This window comes from Zosterops lateralis (assembly GCF_965231275.1).
Source record: "Zosterops lateralis genome assembly, chromosome: 5".
Classification (NCBI taxonomy): domain Eukaryota; kingdom Metazoa; phylum Chordata; class Aves; order Passeriformes; family Zosteropidae; genus Zosterops; species Zosterops lateralis.
Window position 1 is genome coordinate 56751998 of NC_139766.1, and position 20132 is coordinate 56772129.

Genomic DNA, 20132 nt, shown 5'->3' on the forward strand with positions numbered 1-20132 from the left:
GGTGGCTGTTGAGAAAATGAATGTATGAGAAGCTGCAATATATGAGGTTAATATACAGTTCCCATGTACATCCAATTCATTCTGGTTCTGGCATGTATGTGGTTGACTGAGGGGAAGTTTTCCAGAAACAAGCAGAAGCTGATACCGTAGAGACTAAATATTACTTGATCTCACACCATCTGTCTTTGACAGACAGAAGTACTTCATACTTTCATACTTCAGCTCAGCACCAGTGGAGTTATGCTGATGTAAAATAAGGAGATGAATATGTGAGTCAGGCTCAAGTAGTGTCACAGTGCAGGAGATGATGGGAGAATTGAATGGACAATTAGGATGATGATCAGATTATGCTCATTGCTGTATTTTCTAATTTAAAGTCATTGAATAATGGATTTTGACGTTCAGGTTTTGGGCATGCTGGGGATATGTTAGCAATTGTCTGTGCTCTGCTCTTGGTGCTCTTATCTGTGCTTTGCCTTTCTGTCCTATCAGCTTTCCTTTTATGGTGTGGCTCCCTCAGAAACTCAACTGTAGCTGTGCTTTCTTCCCTGCACTTCTGCCACAAGAGAACCTGCCTTAGGAGGCAGGAGGGATGAAGATGGTTCCTGACAGAGAACAGAGGTGAGGGAAAAGTTAGCCTGGGCTGGGGAGATGAAAGTGCCTTCCCCCAACTACCACATCAGAGTGGTGAAAACTTCAGAGAGGAGAACAGCAGCAGAGTGAGAGAGAGAATGCAGTGTAGTGGCGAGAAGAATTTTTATCTTTTTTTTACAAAGTCCTGAGAGATTTAAGTCCCCTGACAGTTTTGAAGTCTCTCTAGAGAGCTGTGTGTTACTTTTGGTTTTGACACCTTTGACAGTTTGACAATTTAGCTTCCTCAAAAATGTGTAGAAAATGTGGGAAAGAAGAGAAAATTAAAGCCAGCCTTCCTAAATGTAACCTAGCACACTCTCCTGAATTCTTCCTCCCTTCCCATTTTTTGCAAGGCAGCACAAGACTGGCACTCTTTCTCTCTTAAGTTCCTTGTGCCTGAATATTGTAGCACAGTTGTTTTGTTTCCTGGCATGGATCTGAACATTTCTGATTGACTTTCTTTACATGCTGATGTAGGGCTAAACCAGCAGGGGTAAATCAACATGCACACAGGAATGCCCCCAGTACAGATATTTGTTTCCCAGTTGTATTTCTCACCACTGAAGTGGCTGCATGTCCATGGTCAGGGATATGGTTCCCATGGTTGTGATGCTCTTCTTGTAATCAAAGGCAAGAGATGAGGGCCTGGTTCTTCTGTGTGCAAGATGGTGCCAGACACAGAGTTACAAGTTCAAAGCAAACTGAGCTGCACACCAGGCACGGAAAAGGTGGGTAATTATTTTCTTGTAAACCCATTATCTGTTGTCTGCCACACAAATATTGCCCTGCTGTCTGTCCTGGGGATAGCAGCATGACAGCAGCAGGATTTAACTCAGGGGTCAGGTGCATCCTTTGGCAGGATTCCCAAGTGTGAGCTCACTGTGACTCTTGATGTGCTGTGGCTCTCTGTCAAGCTCTCTGAAATCTATTTTGCAATGAGCTCTCTACAAATTGATTAGATTCAGTTGGGTTTATTGGTTGAGCTTGTGAGATTCTTAACAATAGGCATTGTCACACTGAATTTTATAAACTATGGATTTATTTGAGCAGCTGTTACAAGACAACTGTTGGAAACTACTGCATCTGGTTTTGCTTGCGGGGCCTGATGCCTACTGAAAACCCAAGCCTGTTTCCAGCTTAGCAGGTGGCATCCCCCATGTGTCCTAATGACACCAGGCCCAGGAGTGATTAAAAAGTGAATGCTATTGTACAGTGAGCCTGCACACATCACTGCTTCTGGCTGTCCTTAAAGCCAAGAGAGGAGTCCACAGAGCCCCACGCCTGAGAGGTGGGCTCTTTTTCATTACCATGACACAGCAGGGAAAAGGATTTTGTTGTCTGCAACTGCCTGTCTTCTCAGCCAAGAGAAAAGCACAGCTTTTGTCTTCCAGTTTTTAACTCCACCTGTTCTGCACACAGATTTGACTTTTCTCTTGGCCATTTCCCTTAAAGAAGGTTTGCAGATTTGAGCCTACCCTGGCCAAAAAAAAATTGGCTTAATGGTTTTCCAGTTCCTTCTGCCTAAAACCTACCACGATGCTGCCGTTCGCTTTTGATGTATAGAGGTACAGCACAAGAAAACCCAAACCATCCAAACAAAACCCCCTCCAAAATACCCCAGATTATCATTGTCTCTTCCCTGAATGTTCTTAAAGCTTTCACTGCAAAAGATTCCTAATGTTCTAGAGCCAAGAGAGGCTGGAATTTGGCCTGTCCTTTTGTTCATGGGCTGATGGTGGCTGATTTCCCCACACAGGACTTGTTTTCCCTTGTCTGCATGGCAATTTCATACTACAACAAGGGAAAGAAAAGGCATTTTGAAAAGGAAGAGAACACAGCTCCACAAGAATTGCCTTAGGGGTAGGTATAATCTGGTCATTTTGGATCAAACACTCATCCTATCTCTTAAGAGGACTGAACCCTGGAAAGAGAAACTTGCATGTAATAGTTGTTACAGTGTGCAAAAGGAGTAACAGCAAACTAACTGATTAATTAAACTGATTTAACTAACCAAACAGCCACATAAGGACAAGGGGGAGCGTGTGGGAGGCTGAAATTTGCAGCCAAGTGCAACAGTGAGAGCAAAGGATCTGGAAACAAACCAGCTTGAAAGGGAAATACTGTGGGTGTGCCAATCAGGCAGGCAAGGCAAAAGTCAGAAACCAGAGAAAGCCTTTTCAGTCCCCTCACCATCTCAAGGAACATTTGAGCCAAAAATTTTATGAGAATGCACTTTTCTCCTCTTTTTAGTAGGAGAGAAAGACAACAGAAAGACAACTTGTTAAGTATTCTGCATAAATATATCTGGAAATGTCAAAAAGTGATAAGCACTTCCAATTTATTGCTCTTGAACTGTGATAATATTGAAGGAGAAGGAGAAAAAGGAGAAGGAAATGGATTACTGAATAGAGCTGCTGCCACCCAGTGTCAAGTGAAAGTATAAATATAATTAGAAAGGCCAGAGAGAGAGAATTTCAACCAAAGGCTTAGAAAAGACAGTTTAAAGCAGTAAAAACCCTTAACCAGACATGCTTAAAGGATCAAATGTCACACTGCTGGGGTTGTACCTTCCCCTCTTTCAGTAAAAGAGCTGCCTGTTTCATTACAAAGTGAAGTTTATTTGTCATCAGATAAGCATCATGACTTGAAGAGAGATAAGAGCATCAGGTTTTAGCCATGACCTGCTGACTTGTGCCCCCAGTTCCAGTTTCTCACAGCCTGCCCTACTCCCTGGCTGGGGCAGTGGGATGTGGGGTGAGGCCCTGAGGTGATTCCTGTGCCCCTTTGGACTGATGCAGGTAATACAGGGCTGCACTTGCTCACTGCAATTGTCACCTGACATCTTCCCATTCCCTGGGAATTCCTTGACAGGAATTCCTGTTGTCATTTCTCCCTTGGCCCTGGCTAATAGAGGCCATGGGTAGCAGATGCTCCTCTGTTCAGCAGTGCTGGAAAGCAGCCCTGGCTGATGGACACCACAGCTCGTTGCCCACAGCTAATGGACACTCCAGTGACTGGATGTTCTGGATAAGAGATGCCTATGCTTCCTACAGTTCCTGCTGACGGAGGGTCCAGCACATTGCTACTCAGCAAGCCCCAGCTAAATTCAGTTGCTGCTTCTTAAAACTGTCTCTGTCTTGCAGCTCCAGCTCAAGATTTTCAGCTCATTCCAGTTCCTCTTTGTTGAAGCTCTACCTCCAGAACCGGATGCTCAGAAAGAGTTGCTCCTCCTTCCTCCAGCACCTGCTGATGGACATTTTCCAACATGTTACTGCTCAAGTTATTTGAAGTCACAGGACCGAAAAAATGAGCAGCTTTTACATTTCATTGCATTGCATTGCATGGTTGTGTTGAACTACAGATGTCTGTGGGATTTGCAGCTCCATGAACAGAATTTTGAAATGACACTCTCAGAATAGATGCTGTCACTGAGTGATGGCACACAGAGGTGGAGTTCACCACTGACTGGCACAAGGATGCTGAGAGGAGGCTGCTCACTGTCCATGGTTTTAGGTAAATTTGAAAACCAGTTATGTAGACAAAGCAGTGAATTTGGGTTTTGCCAGTGAATTCTGTCTCTGTGTCAAAGGTCTGTGTAAACACGTGAGATGATCAGACAGACCAGGTGAAATCACACAGCTTCTCATTTCCAAGTGAGAGTGCTTCCTTGTGTCAGGCCCATTTGTAAATTCAGATTCTGTTTTTTCTTTTTTTCTAGGTTTGGATGGGACACTCTATGACTTCTTTAATGGCTATGAAGACTTGAAAAACAAGAAAATCAGATTTGGGGGGAAGGAAGGCAACTGAGAGAATAGGTGAAGATTTTTTAAGAATTCTGAGATACTTAAGGTAAGAGGTTTTGCCTTTCCTTGATAAACAAACTGTATAAACTTTCAGAAACATGCAAAAATATACTAGTGATGCAAAAAGGGTTGTAGTTGTCATATTTCCTTTCCAACCGAAATGATTTTATGATTGTAAGTGAAATAGTTTTCTTATCTGAAAAGGGGTTTTATTTTGCAGATGTTATGGAAGAATTGCAGAGAAACCTGGAGATCAATAACTTAATACACTGCAAGCAATTAATGAAAACACTAAAGGCTTGGCTGGAATATCAGGAGAAAGGATTTGCGTGGAACTTAAAAAAAAAAATTCTTTATGTAAACCATGTCAGTCATTTGGTTCAACTTATGTATGAGCTGGATATTGCCCAGGACATAGGTAAAGTGAAATGAACTTTGATTTCCTACTCCTATATCTTACACAGACAGAATTTTGTAACAAATTGAGATCAACAAAAATGAGATTTTATTTTTATCCTGTGCTAACACCCACTTTTCTTCTTAACACTTCTTTGCACTTCTTGTGTGTTTTTAGGGCTACCACTTGATGGGAATTTAGAGGAATTTGCCAGAGTCACTAAAAATCAAAAATCTCTCTCCAAAACCCACGATTGTCCTGACATCCTTGTTCAAGGATGATGTCACAAACCTGGACCTGAGGCTGAAAATTTCCAAGAAAGAAAAAAGCCTTGGCCTTTTCTTGGTGAAGCACAGGCAGGAGTTCACCAAAGCCTCAGGGCCAGAACCACTTAGACCATACCAGGACTTCCTGATGGATGTGAGTCAAGTTCAGTTGCTTCATTTGGGGCTTCACAGTGAACTGAATTAATTTTAAGACATTTCTAAAAGGCAAACCTACTGTATTTTACCCTGTGCTCTGTAGCAATTTTGGACTGATTTAAAGTCAGTCAGGCTGAAAAACGTCACAGTCTGTTCCTTGTGACCTCACCTGGGACTGGCAGTTTGCCGTGCTATCCTACTGAAATATGAAACAGGAGCTGGACCTCAAGGAGAATTTGGCTTTTTTCTGTGAAATTCAGCTCTGAATTGTGCATGGAAAATCAGTGCAATTCCTGGTGTTCTTCCCAAGGCCCACTGTTCCTTAGGGAACCTGGGATGTTCTTCCACAGCACCATGAGGTCACTTCCAGGTGAATTCTACATTTCTAGAGCAGCACCTGATCCTGAGGGCACAAAAAAGGTTCCTGCAAGGTTCCGTTTTAACACCTGTGAGGCAGGAGAGCTCTTTGCTTCCATAGTCTCAGCTTGTCCAAGATCTTGCCTAACAAGGAGTAATGGGAATAGCATAATGCTGAGCACACTTGGAGCTGTTTTTGCTGTTTCATACTGAACCCTCTTTTTTTTTCCTTTTTTCTCCTAGTCTAGAGAAGCTAACACCAATGCCAAGATCTTTGAGGTCCTGAAGCAGCAAGGAGAGGAAGAGCTTTTGAAAGAAATGCAGGAATGGACTGTGCCCTCCTTCCCCATCAGTGGCCACCATCTCCAGAAGATGGGGGTGTCCTCTGGGAAGAAAATTGGAACAGCACTGCAGCAGCTGAGGGATGAGTGGAAAAAGAGTGGATATCACATGGATAAAGAGGAACTGCTGAGCTGCCTGAAGAAGATGGAAAGTGAATAATAACAGTACTGTTTGTGCCCTGATCTGAGTGGAACTGAGCTCCCAGGAAACTGAGCCTCTCACAGCCAATTGAGCATTTGTCACATTTAACGTTTTCATTACTAATTCCGAACTTCTGCAAGGAGAGGTTTCATTTTATAATAATGTAAAACATTGGTTGACAAATTCCACCTTCTCAACCTCTCTGCTGTTTTTAGTGATAAACATTTACTGTTTTATCATGGCTTAAAGCATGAGAAGTGACAGCAAGATTTTTCTCCTTCTGACTTTCTATAGCCAAAAAACTCCTCCAAAAAGTTGTTTGCATCCTCTAGATAAAATCGTGGAGAGGTTTTGATATGCCTAGGCAAATGTGTGGAAATAACAGGCTCTACCTTATCTCTTTTTGTATTTAAAGGTGGGTAACAGATGGAAATACTCCAGCAGTTCCCAACAGCCTTGCCATGGAAAACCAGGCTGTTTTCTAGAACTGTGTCTATCTTCCAGAATTCCAGAATCAGATTAAAAGGATGACTTGGCTGAGTGAGTATCATGAATTTCCAGTAGTTTTTCAGTCACTTATCCCTGAGTAACTAAATCTACAGCAAGTTGGTGAAGGTTCTACATTTTTTTTTCAACTTTAGGTGTGAGACAAACTATTAAGGTTAATTAACATTAACAAGGGGGAGATCCAGCTTGGATCTTGGGAATTTGGGGATTTGGAGCAGAGCTGTTCCTGGACTTTATGGATGTCTTTCTATCCCTGGGGTTTTTGGTGTGCTGTTAAAAAAACTCTGAGACCAGCTCTTGTGTGTATAAATCTTGTTGCAGGTCAAAGTTTTCCTGCAGAACCAGGGTAATGAATAAACTCCTCTGGATTTCATTTCCCTTGCATATCCTTTTGCAGCACTAGATGGCAACACTGGAGCAATGCTGGAAAAAAAAATAATCATTTTGGGCTTTCACACAGCTTCCCAGCTGCCTTGGATTTTCCTGGGATGTCTGGTCCTTTAAATAAATTCTCCTGAAGGTACCTGGGAATTTGTGGGAGCCGGCAAGGGAAGAGGGAAAGTGCTGTTTGTTAGTAAGGGAAATCTCACAAGAACAGGATGGTGCTCCATTTAAGGAGGTGATTAAATGGAAGCCTCTTTTGTGTAATTTCTGGAACTACTGCAGTCGTGGGAGGGAGAGTGACAAAGTTCAGGGCTGTAGAGAGTCCTTTCAAGACTTCACCCAAGTGCAGCTTTAGGGCAATGACTGTGCAGGTGGTAAAATATGGACACTTTTACCCAAAATTGCTGTCAGGGTCCAACTCCCCTTGGAGAGAGGATTTTTAATGACAAAAGCTTGAAATGTATGATCTTGGCATGGACCATATGGATACCTTGGACAAAGTTTAGCAGGGAGATCTTCCCATGAGTGCTGAGCTTCAATTTGCAGCTGTTTGCCAGCCCTGAGAGGGGATGGGTGTGCCTGGATCCATTCCTGCTCCCAGCCTTAATCCCTGGTTTATGTCTAAAGGATTGTTCAGGTGTCAGGGAACCTTTGCACAACTCTGTCCCCCAGGATGAAGGATGACAACCCAAATCATGCATAGAGACAGCAAGGCATGATTGATCTAAATTGATGCTGGCAATGATTACTCTGAAAAGATTTTAATCAGACTTGTTTACTACACAGTATAGAGAGTTACAGCTGCTGTACACTGTTAAATCAGTAATTTCAAAGCCAGCTTAATTATTAGTAAATAGAAATGGATGGGTTGAATTGGAGATTATTTGGCCAAGCTGGTCACTAAAAGCAGGGGGACCCCCATTTCCTCCATCCCTCACTGATAACACAGAGGATCCTCCTACAAATCTCCAGGGCTCAAGAAAAACAGCAAACCCAGATTATTCCACAAGCACCTTCATGAACAGTCCTGCCTGGAATTCAGTGCAGGGAGCACCTGTGTTCCAACACCTCTTCAAAGATCAGCTCGTGCTTGAGGTTTCCCATTGGTCTATTGAGAATCTCTGTTTATCTGCCACTAAAATCAGCCCCTAGGAAAACGAAAGGCATGGAATAAAAAATATTCACATATTTTAGGCAAGCAGGGCCAGCTTGGGATCTGGAAAAATGCTGGGTTTAAATAAACTCTCCTTGATAGAGTAGGGGCTATTTAAACAGCAAAGGGGGAGAGAAGAGATGAAGAAGTTTGATACACACATGGTCAAGTTCTCCAGCAGATTCTTTGACTAATTAAATGATATTCACAATGAGGTTTAATTACCTGACAACCTCCCCTCTCTCCCGTGTTATTCCTCACCTTCTCTGTCCTGGGCCAGTCCAGCCAGCACAGACTTGGAAGTGAAACTTTTACTTTTTGCAGCCAACCTGTTCAAAACACATCATAAACCCAAACGTCCCAGCCCAACAATCAGTAAAAACAGGTGAGTTTTGAAACAAATTGAATTTTATTCTTTACAAATATTTGCAAGCCACAAGATTTGTCAGAAAAGTTGTTCCAAAAGGCAGAGAGAAGGAAGAGTTAAGGCAGACCCTGGGCTAGCCCTGGAGCAGTTCAGAGCAATTAAAGGTGACAAAGGGGAATAAATGAACTGCGGCACATCCAAAAAGAGCATTAATACAAAACAAATGAGTAGCTGAAATGTTTCAGAGCCAGTGTATAAGTAGTTCTACCTGTTTGTCAAAAGGAAACTAAAATAAACGACTTGTTACCGTGATCGCGTAGGATCGGAGCCGGAACCCGCGCTTGGCGCCCCCGCGAAATGTGTCCGGCCGGCCCCCGCTCCCCGGGTGGGTTTGATCCCCCGGAACCCCCGGCCCGCTCGGCCGCGGCCCCGCAGGGAACCCCGGGCTCTGCAGGCCCGGCCCAGCCCCGCCCACGGCTCCTCCCACAGCCCAGCGCTCCGGGGCCCTTCCCTCATTCCCCCATTCCCTCATTCCCCGCCGGGCTCAGCCGGGGTTTCTCGCAGCCCCGGGGCTCTGGAGCCACAAGCGCTTTTGTGCCTTTTTAACCTTTCCTGTGTTTGGTCTCGGGGTTTCCCCCCTTTGCCACAGGCAGCCTTTGTGCAGAGGGGTTTGTGTTGCTTCTCCCGCCGCTTTTCCCCCGCGGGTGTGGGGGGCGGGCGGGACGCGGCATCCCGGGGTTCAGGATCCATCCCTGCGGATCCCGGAGGTCGGGATCTCATTCCTGCGGATCCCCGGGAGCACACACACACAGCACGGCCCCTTTGCTGTCTCTCCTTGGCCCGCAAAATTTACATATTTGTAAATTCACATTCTGTTTTTCATTTTTTTTTTTTCTAGGTTTGGACGGGACACACTATGATTTCTTTAATGGCTATGAAGACTTGAAAAACAAGAAAATCAGATTTGGGGGGAAGGAAGGCAACTGAGAGAATACGAGAAGATTATTTAAGAATCTTTAATTCTTCTGGTAAGAGGTTTTGCCTTGATAAATAAACTGTATAAACAACTTTCCCACACTCCTACACCTGGAGCTGCAATTAGGTGCTCAAGATTGTCTGTGGCTTTACCTACAGGTCTTCATGTCACAGGATGAGGCAGCCTCATCCTGGAGCCAGTTCTTAACTTCCACATGAAAATTCAGAAACACTGAGGCCAAGTTTTCTGTTAGAGAGGGTATTAGGAGTCTCTTGTCTCTTGCAGAAGTCATGTATGGAAATGGTTTATTACTAAAACACCCCAAGGCAGTGTTCCAGCCACAGTCCTTTCTGATTCCATAGACTTCAACTGTTTTGGACCAGCAGTTTCACTAACATAACATGGACAGCTTATAACTCTCTGCATTCCACTTTGAGGTTAACAGGGTTTTACTTGAGTGTGAGAATTCTGATTTGCTTGATAAGCCTGGGAGCAGCTGCTGCAGCTGGGTTTGTCAACAGCTTTCTGGATGAATACCTGGATTTCAGCATAATGAAGAAATTCCATAAGTTGCTCTGAAGGAATTTTTTTAAAATATTTTTTTAACATGTTTTGCCTGAACCCCAAAAAGATGATAAGCTACATGTGACTAAAACATCAGAGCTCTTTCCTGACATGCAATGTAAAATGCATGCTCTTCCTGAGCTGTTTACACTTTTCCAACACTCCTGGAAAAGTTAGTTGGAAAAGACAGAATGTCATGTCACATCTACATTTGCATTTAAATGTTCTCTTTCCCTGTATAATATTGCAACCCCACAAACTAATCACATAAAACTAAACCCATTAATTCACTAAGTAATTTAGTTTCAACTGGCACTGCAAGCATCAGCCCATCTTACCCGTTATCCTTCATTTTTGCCAGTGCTTCTGTATCTTCCTGCACTGCTCTTCATTTCCCCCAGCTGTGCCTTCTGTTTTGTGCAAGTGTAAAAACACTTCCATGCAATATGCCGCTGCAACATCCCCATTTTCCAAGTACATCCACCCCACTGCTGTATAAGCATATATGGAAACACTGCTTACTTCAGAGAAATGTTTAAAGCTTCACTTGGCCCTAAGTTTCTACAAAGGACTTTTGGATTTTATATTTTGGAACGTGCTTACACTTCAACACGTGCTCAAATATTTTTCCTGTAGAAGTGGGGCCCTCCTGTGGGCATATCCCAGTCGTCACAGGAAGGCTCCTGGAGACAAGCTGTGCCCATAACAGGACACTCATGTGAAGGGGAAAGCCAGCCCAGATAAAAAGAAGACACAGATGCTTGTGTTACAGTTGGATGCACTGCACAGTCTCCCATCAAGGCACAGATGGCTGGGGTGTGAGGAAGACTAGACAAACATTCCCGGATTCCCAGAGAATGATGACAGCTCTGGGAATCATAAAGTCACAGTGAAAAGTAAACTGACTTTAAAAACAGTTTTCTGTCAGAAGAAGGGAAAAGTCATGGCTTACCACTGTGAGCTCAAAGTACACCAATGACCAACTTAAAGAGAGGTGCAAGGCCATGCCTGTTTTGGCAGCTCCTGATAATTCAAATTATATAGGCAATGCTGAATACTCTATTCTACTCTTGAGAGACCCAGCAGGAAGAAACTTTGTCTGTCATGCCTCTGAAGACATGATTTGGCCAAAAATGCTGCACATTTACAGTGATATTCAGTCAAATCTATATAATGAACATGCTTATTGTCTCTCTGTAGTGTACTGAGGTTGATAACCAGACCACAAGATAATTGAGAGGTGCATCAGGTTTATAGTAAACTTTCATATTAAAAAGGCAGACACGAATGGACACATGGCAGTGGGGCTGGAATGAGATAGTCTTTAAGATTCCTTCCAAACAAAGTCATCCTGTGGTTTAATTAAGTTAGCTCATGATAAAAAGACACAACCTAGTGCTTGGAGATAGCTAAGGCTGAAATGGCATCGAAAACAATAAGATGAAACAAGTACAAAGATGCAAGACCTGCGTCCAACAATGTTTGCTGAGGGGAAAAGGGGATCATGATGGTGAACAGGCTGGAGCTGACACAGCTGCAGAAAGGGTGGCTCTCCATCATCTGCCTTCAGGGAGAAAGTAAATCAGGCCCAGATTTAACAACCACAGAAGTCATCGGAAATTCTTTGACTAATTTTCCTTCCATGGGCTGAAATATGAAAAATCCACATACCTACCTGACAGTGATGCCTTCAGCCAGTCACAGTGTTGGAGGTTAGGATGTTTTCTTTTTTTTTTTTTTTTTTTTTTTTTTCTTTCTTTACAAATTTTCTCCCATTTGTTGCCTAAGAGATGATAATGATGAAATAAAGAGACAAAAGATGTGGCTGGTAGAAGGGGAAGGGGAAGGGTGCAGTTTGCTACCATCTCTTAGCTGGGGGGCTTTCACTACACTGTCTGCCACCCTGAGTGTGCCCATCTCAGCTATTCCAGCCTGCTGTTGCTCCCTTGGCTCTGCTGCTGCTGCTGTCTTGTTATACATTTATATATTCTAGTAAAGAACTGTTATTCCTTTTCTCATGTCTTTGCCTGAAAGCCCTGTAATTTCAAAGTCATAATAATTGGGAGGGTAGGGGGTCATATATTCCATTCCAAGGGAGGTTCCCACCTTTCTTTGGCAGACACCTGTCTTTCAAACCAAGACACAGAGGCAGCAGGAAGCACTGCTGCCAGAACCAAAACCATGTCAAAGCTCCAAACTATGTAATAGACTTGAAATACAGACTAGAGGAGGTCAAAAGGTCACTTACTGATTCAAATAGGTCTTTCTTTGCTTCTGAAATGATTCCAAGCTTACCTGTTGTAGTGCCTTGGTCTCTTCTCTCTTCTTCTCGCCTCTTCTCTTCTTCTCTCTGTCTCATCCCACCCCTCCTCTCTCCTCCCCTCCCCACAAATGGACAGGCCCTACATGTCCAACAGATCTCTGTGCACATTCCTAAAGGTTTTTGACAACACAATTCTCACTCTGAAATTACTCTAAGCATGTGTCTTTACCCTTCTCCAGTTTTCCCATTTTTTCCGGCTTCTATGTCCAGCTATGCATTTCACTTCTTCCTCTCTACCTCATCTCCATCTTACCTCCTTCCCCAAAACGCACCTCCTAACTCCCTATTTTTGCCCCCAGCACAGAATAAACACAAAAGATTGGCTCTGCCTGCTCCAACAGACCAAATTAAGGGCCAACTTCTCTGTAGCATCTGCTTGAGCACAGGAAGCTTTGGTAGCCTACCTTGTCGGAGAAAGGGGCACCGTGGCAGGTGGTGGAGCACATCCCATGCAGCAGCTGATCACAGCAGTCCAGGCTCTGCTGCACAGAGATAGCTGCTGGAGCTGCCTGGGATGCAGGGATTCACTGGCTGCTGAACCTGCAGGAGCAAGAGGGGCATCCTGGGATGGGCCACACCCAGCCTGTTACCGCTGACATCTAACACCTGTAACCCCACCAGGTGCTGTGATGCAGCCATACAGCAAAAGGAGGGCTGATCCAGACCTGCCTGCATGCAGCTTCCCTCCCCTCCACAAGATTGCTCATTGAGGCGCAAGAATGGGGCAAGACATGATCCATAGACAGCAGGTATATGACTCATATAACCATCTTTTATTTGGGTTTCTTTTTTTTGTTTGTTTGTTCTTGTTTTGTTTTTTTTCTTTAAAAGCAGTGTGTTAACATCAGGTGTTTTTCTATGTTTTCAGACTCTGTACAGGTCTTAAAAGGAAATAAGCAATGCTTAATGTACAAAGTAAAACCAGAAAACTAGAAAAATATGAATAAAATGGAGCAAGTTGCTGTCAGGGATACAGTACAAATTAGTAATTAGATGTCATCTGAAGTGCAATATCACTGCAGTAAGGATGAGTCAAGGAATGAAATAAAAATACTCTATTTTAAACAAACAGTATATATATATATATTTATATGTATATATTTTACAGATAGTAGACCCAGTGATATCTGTAGAATTGTAAAAACATATTTACAAATTACTTTTTTTTTAAACATTACATATACATCAGCACCATAGTAAGGAAAAAAACAAAAACAACCCAATCAACCCAAGTCTAATAAAATCTATTCTCTAGTACTTGATCCCAGTATGGAGTATTTGGAGGAAGCTTTACAAAGACAACAGAGACTCGTCTTCACCACCATTTATCACCAAAGCCTGTATCTCCCTGAAGCACATCAGCTTGCATTGGCTGCTGTGGTGGTCAGTGTGTGCTTCTCAGTTCCCCTTTTCCCCCCTCCGTGTTGAGAGGTGAGCCCTGACCGCTCTCACCCAAGGCACGGGTGCTGTGCTGTCCCCAGTGCTGTCCCCTGCCCAGCAGGGTGGCTGTCTCCTCACCCTGTCACAGCTCTGTCACACAGGTGTGTGCCCCACACTCACACTGACACACACACAGCCACACCACCCTGGTCCCTTCAGGGTTCTGCTTCTCCCAGTGTTTGCCGATCCCTTCCATTCTGACCAAGAGATGCTGACCCACAGGATGAACCAAAAACTTTGGCCGGTGTCCCTTCCACCAAATTAGGGCCCAACCTGGCTCCTACTGAAGCAGCAGGCATGCTAACCACACTTATCCCCAGCAGGAGCTGGAATTGGCCCTTGTGCTGTATTTTAGAAACGGGTCAGCTAAAAGAGACACGATTAAAGCCAGTTTTAAAAATGTAGCAGTCAGGGCAGGCTGGACTGATGGCTCACCTTGAGCACACAAAAAATGCAGCTTGTCCTGCTGCATTGCAGCATTTAGAACGGGTAATTCCTCCCACTAGGCAAGCCCAGCAAGGGAAATTGCTCAAAAGGGAGCCTCAGCAGGGCACTGAGATGGTTCCAGACTCATTTGCTCTCCCTCTTTAATGTGATGCATGTCTCTGCTCCACAGGCAAAGGCAGGACTTGAAACTGCCAAGTGTCAAGGCCCTCAACCTCCATGGAATTCAGGGGCTCAGCACTTGGCATTGCTGGGCCCAGGGAGAGCAGCACAAAAGGAGGTGATCAGGAGCTGGGGAATTGGGACTGGCACCAGTACACTGCTGCAGAGCAGGACTCATGTCTCACAGAGGCCAGTGCTAGGCCAGAGGGTGCTAAAGCTCTGGACTGTGGGTCATGTTAACATTTTTTTATATGCACAACTATATAACCTGATAAGCAGCTCTCAGCTGAAAACACTATAGAGGTAATAGGTTCCAGAAAACAACCTCCAACTGCAGTTTGGGAGCCCTGCTGTACATACTCAGAATGGCTGGTGACTTCAGTGTTGTGTGAGATCTATCACAACTTCATCACAGGGCTACTCAGCACTGGTCCAAAGAGTGGAGATAGTGATACACCCCTATTACCTAAACCTTATTTGAGCAGATCCCATGTTTGTAATATCAATTATTTTACCCACTCATGAATATTCTTTACAGTAGTCGTTCACTGACTCCTGCTCTTCAAATACTGCAGTGAATTTTATTCCAGCAAACCAGAGATATTAGACCAAACATCTATTTAAAACTGAACATATCACATTGAGAGCCCAGACACCCTGGGGTAGTACTAGCTGCCAAACCTGCACTTTTCAAGAGGGGAGGAGAAAGTCTTCCAGTGTGCCAAACCCTCACTGTAGGTTTTCTCATGCCTGTTTTCTCCTCCCTTGCCTGGCCCCTTGTAGCTTGCTTGAAAAAAAACAGTGCAGTCAGCTCAGCTTGCCTTACACTGAAGGAACAGGAGGGGAAGAGAGTGAACTGAGAACATCCTGGGGATGAAGGAGAGGGAGGGACCAGCTGAGGAGCTCTGCTAATGTCTCTTGGTACCTCTCAGCCCTTCAACACCCCAGGCAGCTGGGCCATGCCAGGTCCTCTGACTTGGGAAGCACTGTTTCAAGTCCCAAGGGGACTAAGCAATTCACTAAGTTAACCCACGACTAGGCTGTCTCCAGCAGCAGTCACACAATCAATCTGCCCCACAACACTGCCAAATTTACTTTCTTCTATGCTTGTAGTGGGGTTTATCACTCTGCAGTGAAAACAGTGACCTCCCTGTGATGGTTTAGATTTGTCCTGTGAGTGGTGCCCATTCCCTTAGGACAGCCCACAGCCAGCCCCATCAGCTTGGCCACAGCTCTCCCAGACCTGCTACCCCCGGGGTTCAGCCTGTTTCTGACCACAGCCTGTGCAATCGCCCCTGGATATCTGTAGGCTTTGCTCCCAGCTCTTCCATCTGCTTCCCTGGAAGCTGCAGTGTGCACAGTCATAGAAGGTGGGAGATACCAGGACCACCCCACACCACTGTGCAATGAAGCCTTGTTTTAAGTGGGGAGAGAATGGATTTTCCCAGCCAGACACATCAGCTGGCTTTTCCAGTTTCCCCATTCTGCCTCACACACACACAGAGTGGGTGCTGCCACACAACAAAGATTGCTTGGTGACAGTTTAGGGATGCTGATGTTTTCATCGTCCCCTGAATCTTCCAAAGTTGGCTACAGATCAGTTTGGTTCGCACAATCAAAAACAAAAGAAAACAAAATAACCCAAATCCAACACAAACAAGAACCAGCAATCCAGGGATGGGGAGAACATCTGACTCCCTCTTTGCTTGTTCAAACATAACAAAACGTAACCAAAGCTCCAGACTATACAATCCCATTCACTGGGGGTTTCCAAACAACTCATCAAGTTCTTGAATCCACTCATCCCCTGGTCCGCTCTTAATAATGGAGTCTACAAGGTCTGTGCTCTCTGCTAAACTGGAGAATGACCCCCCTGCTCCTCCATTACTGTAGTTGTAAGATATGTCCTGAGTGGGATTCCTCTCATAGGCCTGACCCTGGCCACTCTGAGCAAAGGTACCACCTGGCATTTGCTGCGTTGGGGCCTGACTGAAGCCTGACATGGCAGGGACTCCTTGGTTTATTGCTGGCATCACCATTGGCCTGGCCTGGCCGGCTGCCTGTTGCCCAGGTAGTGGTTGCAGTAACTGTCTCCCCAGCGCTGGGTTCAGGGCTCTCACTGTCCCACTTGTGTCCACAACTGTCTGATTGAGGCCCTGTGGGAAGTGCTGCTTGGAGAGCCGTGGCTGCCCGGATGGCATGGCGTACGTGGTGCCGTTGTTGAAGGGCCCCATTTCGCCACTAGTCCTTCCGGGTATGCCCTGCAAGCCTCGCTGCTGCCAGTTCTGTGTTCCTTGAGGGACAGTCCCCATCAGGTTTTGAAGTCGTGGTGCTTGTGGCCTTGGCAAGACCTGGCCCACGGGTCCTTTCATCTGCTGCTGATGCTGAGGAAGAGCAGAGTTTACCAGCATGTTCTGACCAAAATTGCCAACCATTCCCACCGCTTGTCCAGAGGCAGGCTGTCTTGTTCCCTGGCCTGCGCTGTGTGTCATGTTCATGCCGCTTTGGTTTGGGTGCTGCAACATTTGGCTCATCCCTGTGCTCATGCTGTACATTCCCGGCTGGCTGGAAGAGGCGTTGCTGTAAGGAGTCATGCCCATATCCGACTGGCTAGCAGTGGTGGGCAGCGTGCTCGGGGTCTGGGAGGGGCCCATGGCCATCATGCTCGCGTTCTGGGCCATCATTCGGGACGTCCTCATGCTCTGGAGCGCTACTTGGTTTCTCACAGCCACTATGTCCTGGGGTGAACCTGCACCAAAAAGGGAGGAAGGTAAGAAAAAGCCCACAAGCCTGTAAATCTCAATTAACACACTTTTGCATAAGAGAGAATCTGTAGGAGCATCCTCAGCAGCCCTTATCTTCTTCAGCTACACCTAATTCAGCTTCTAGCAAGCAAATGGGAAAACTTCCACTGGTCTTCTTCATTAGCAGCAAACTTCAGTTTACCATTTGAAACTCTCTTTTAAATATCTCCATTGTCTTTCAAAAGTAAGCCTTGAAAATGGAAATGTCAGTCTCAGAAGGCCAATCAATTTTTTTAATAGCTCAGGAGGCATAAATGAATGGATTTTCTATAGCATTGCTACTGATTAATTCTATGGAAAGAAGAAAAATTGGGTTTTTGTGGACAATTAAAGAAGGGAGAGTGTATTAGTGAATCAATACTCTAAGCACATTTTACTTCACCTTAGGCCAGTGATGGGAAACCAGAAAATCCTAGCCTTGTTAAATTCCACACTGTGACAGATAACTTAACCGTGCTTGTGTTGTCTTACTTTCAGGGGTAGGGGGAGCTATTGATTTCTGGGAAGCCAACATGCTTCTATATGTACTATCTTTGAATAAAGATGATTACCTGGAGCTCAGATTATGATATGGATTTATCGTGGATTTGAGCCACTACCAAATACAAACAGTCAGATTTGAGTCACTGACTAAATACAACACTCGGAAGGTGAAGCTTGGAGTGTATGAGGCACACAATTGCTCCAGGCTCAAATGTTATTAAATGCCAGGTGTAAATATAAAATCATTGCTTAAGAGTTCAGAGTTGTACAACAGAATCTGAATGTTCTTAAATCAGACCCCATTTGTTGTCCCTCAGTGGCAGACAACATCCCTGAACATCCGTGGGAGTGGAAAACTCTGATTCTTGTTATTCTATGAGAAATGGCTCTGGATAAAGGAAATAACATTTCTATACATGGCATTCTATTACATAACACAGAGGTTGGCTACAGCTCCATTTTCTGCAGCACCACAAGCTTCTGGTGGGTGCTTTTAACTCCAGCACACAGCTAAATGAAACATTTTGTAGCGTGAAGTGAGACAGTCTGGATCTCACTGGAACAGGCCATATGTAGTGGCAGCTTTTACTTTATACATGCTATCAAATTGCTTTCTTAATGATTGGCACTGGGGTTCCCTTGATTTTTCTTAACTTAGATTGGCTCCTTCCATGATTAGAAACAGTCTTTTTACTCCAGCAAGTGCTTAAGATACAGATAATGTTAAAATCTTAATGCATCTTTAGCTATTTTTTAATTGAAAATGGCAGTTGAAAAGTTCCAAAGCAGTCACTAACAGCAAGTGGTTCATACACTACTTTTGGTAACTACTGTACTTGGCATAAGTGACAGGAGATCAGACAAGGAGTAGTTAAAAGAGAGATGCAACAGATTTCAAGGTTTTAGGCCACCTTCTGGTCTCATTTACACATAACCTACTACACTGGATTACATTTATGTGACTAAAAAGGAAAAAATGGTGAATTATTTAAATCAGTTCATTTATGAAAATGAATTCCTTGCTCTGTCAGATTAGCCTAAACTCTCTTCCCTGTTTCTTTTAAATAATACATACAAAGGCAGCGTTTCAAATATGAAAGCAGAGAGATTGTATGTGTGCATCTCAGTGGATGGCTGTGCACACACTTCTTGATTTTGGAAATGAATTATTGGGGGAAAAAAGTAATTTCATACAGAACTTGTGGTGCCAAAGATAAAAATGAGGAGGTGATTAGAAGAAGTGCCCTGATATATGCCAGTAGAAGATGTGGCTGCCTGTTCACATCCTGGGAACCAGAATGGCAATGTGAAATGTCCAGAATTGCCTCCCTTGTCTTCTGTTGCATCTACGTGATATTATTATGAATATACAGCACAGGGTGTGTTCATTTCATGTCTATATAGAAATCATGGTTAGTGAAGACATCCAGGTGATGCTTTGCACCTAAAAAGCTCAGAATTAACTTATTTTCCTGAGCCAAAATGAGTGCGCTTATATTCTTCAGTTACCTGGGAGCACATCAAAATAATACTCTTGCTTTTTTTGAGATCATAAAAAAAAATATTATTTACATCTCACTGTGTTTCCCACACCTGACATTTATCAGTCCCTCCTCCAGATAAGCATGACCTCTCTGAAATTCTCTGCTCATCCAATTAGATAAAGTGGGGAATGAAGGAGGGACAAAACCAAGATACAGTCAGAAATGCTGGCAGGAAAAGAACCTCATAAGAGTAGAGGTCAACAAGATAAATCCATGAATGAATCCGTGACATCTGGATGTCAAAGAGGAAAAACAAATGTCAAAAAAAAAAGAAAAAAAAAAGCAAGAAAAAAAAAAAGCAGCAAACAGTTTTCACTGAAGAGAGCAGAAAGGAAAATATGAACTTAACTGAATACGCTAACAGGCATTCCTCTTTGGTAAAATATGTGGTGTGTGCAACAGCCTGTACTTTTCTTCTGGCACACTGCTTAAACCCTAAGAGTCACAAACTGCACAAGCTTTCACACATTGGCTGCCTTAAGGGCTTTGACTCCAAAACAGGAAAAACAATTTGACTTTTACCTTGGAATTGATTGACCTGTTGCACTGGATATGGGCTTCGCTGTTGATGCAGATGCTGCCGAGGCAAATGTGGCTGCTGCTGCATCTGCTGAAAATGAAAGATGGAAAGAAAGCAGAAGAGAAAATAGATTATTAATTAATGGGCTGGTGGCAAAACTGCTGAACTTGCAGTGATTCTTATCTGGTGAGGTGTTCTGGAGAGACAGGCAGTCATCTGGAGAGTCCTCCTCAGAGCACGCAACACTCAGACTCCTTTTGGCTCAAAAAGGAACATGTGCTGAGGCCAACATCATCACTCCTTACTTAGAGCCATTTCATCCTGACTTCTACACCATGAGCTAAACTGTCTTCAGGCAGAAAGGAG

At 44.1% G+C, this 20132-nt stretch overlaps 1 protein-coding gene and 1 pseudogene across 3 annotated transcripts in view; one reads left to right on the top strand and one right to left on the bottom strand.

The window, feature by feature from the left end:
- The first annotated feature begins 1298 nt into the window (after positions 1–1298).
- Positions 1299–6282, top strand: LOC310909363 (CCA tRNA nucleotidyltransferase 1, mitochondrial-like; annotated as a pseudogene). Its single transcript has 6 exons — positions 1299–1361; positions 4014–4139; positions 4328–4482; positions 4657–4854; positions 5011–5253; positions 5856–6282. The product of its transcript is annotated as a CCA tRNA nucleotidyltransferase 1, mitochondrial-like (transcript).
- A 9880-nt stretch (positions 6283–16162) lies between these two features.
- MAML3 (mastermind like transcriptional coactivator 3) overlaps positions 16163–20132 on the bottom strand; it is a gene marked incomplete at its 5' end in the record, with an annotated part of 238668 nt that continues 234698 nt past the window's right edge. Inside the window, 2 exons of one of the 2 annotated variants that reach the window (XM_083860894.1) lie at positions 16163–17164; positions 19769–19853. In XM_083860894.1, the coding sequence (XP_083717020.1) occupies positions 16173–17164; positions 19769–19853 (1077 nt within the window). In that variant the 3' untranslated portion in view covers positions 16163–16172. Of the gene's footprint in view, positions 17165–19768; positions 19857–20132 lie in introns of both variants that reach the window. The other variant, XM_083860893.1, reaches the window with a different exon arrangement.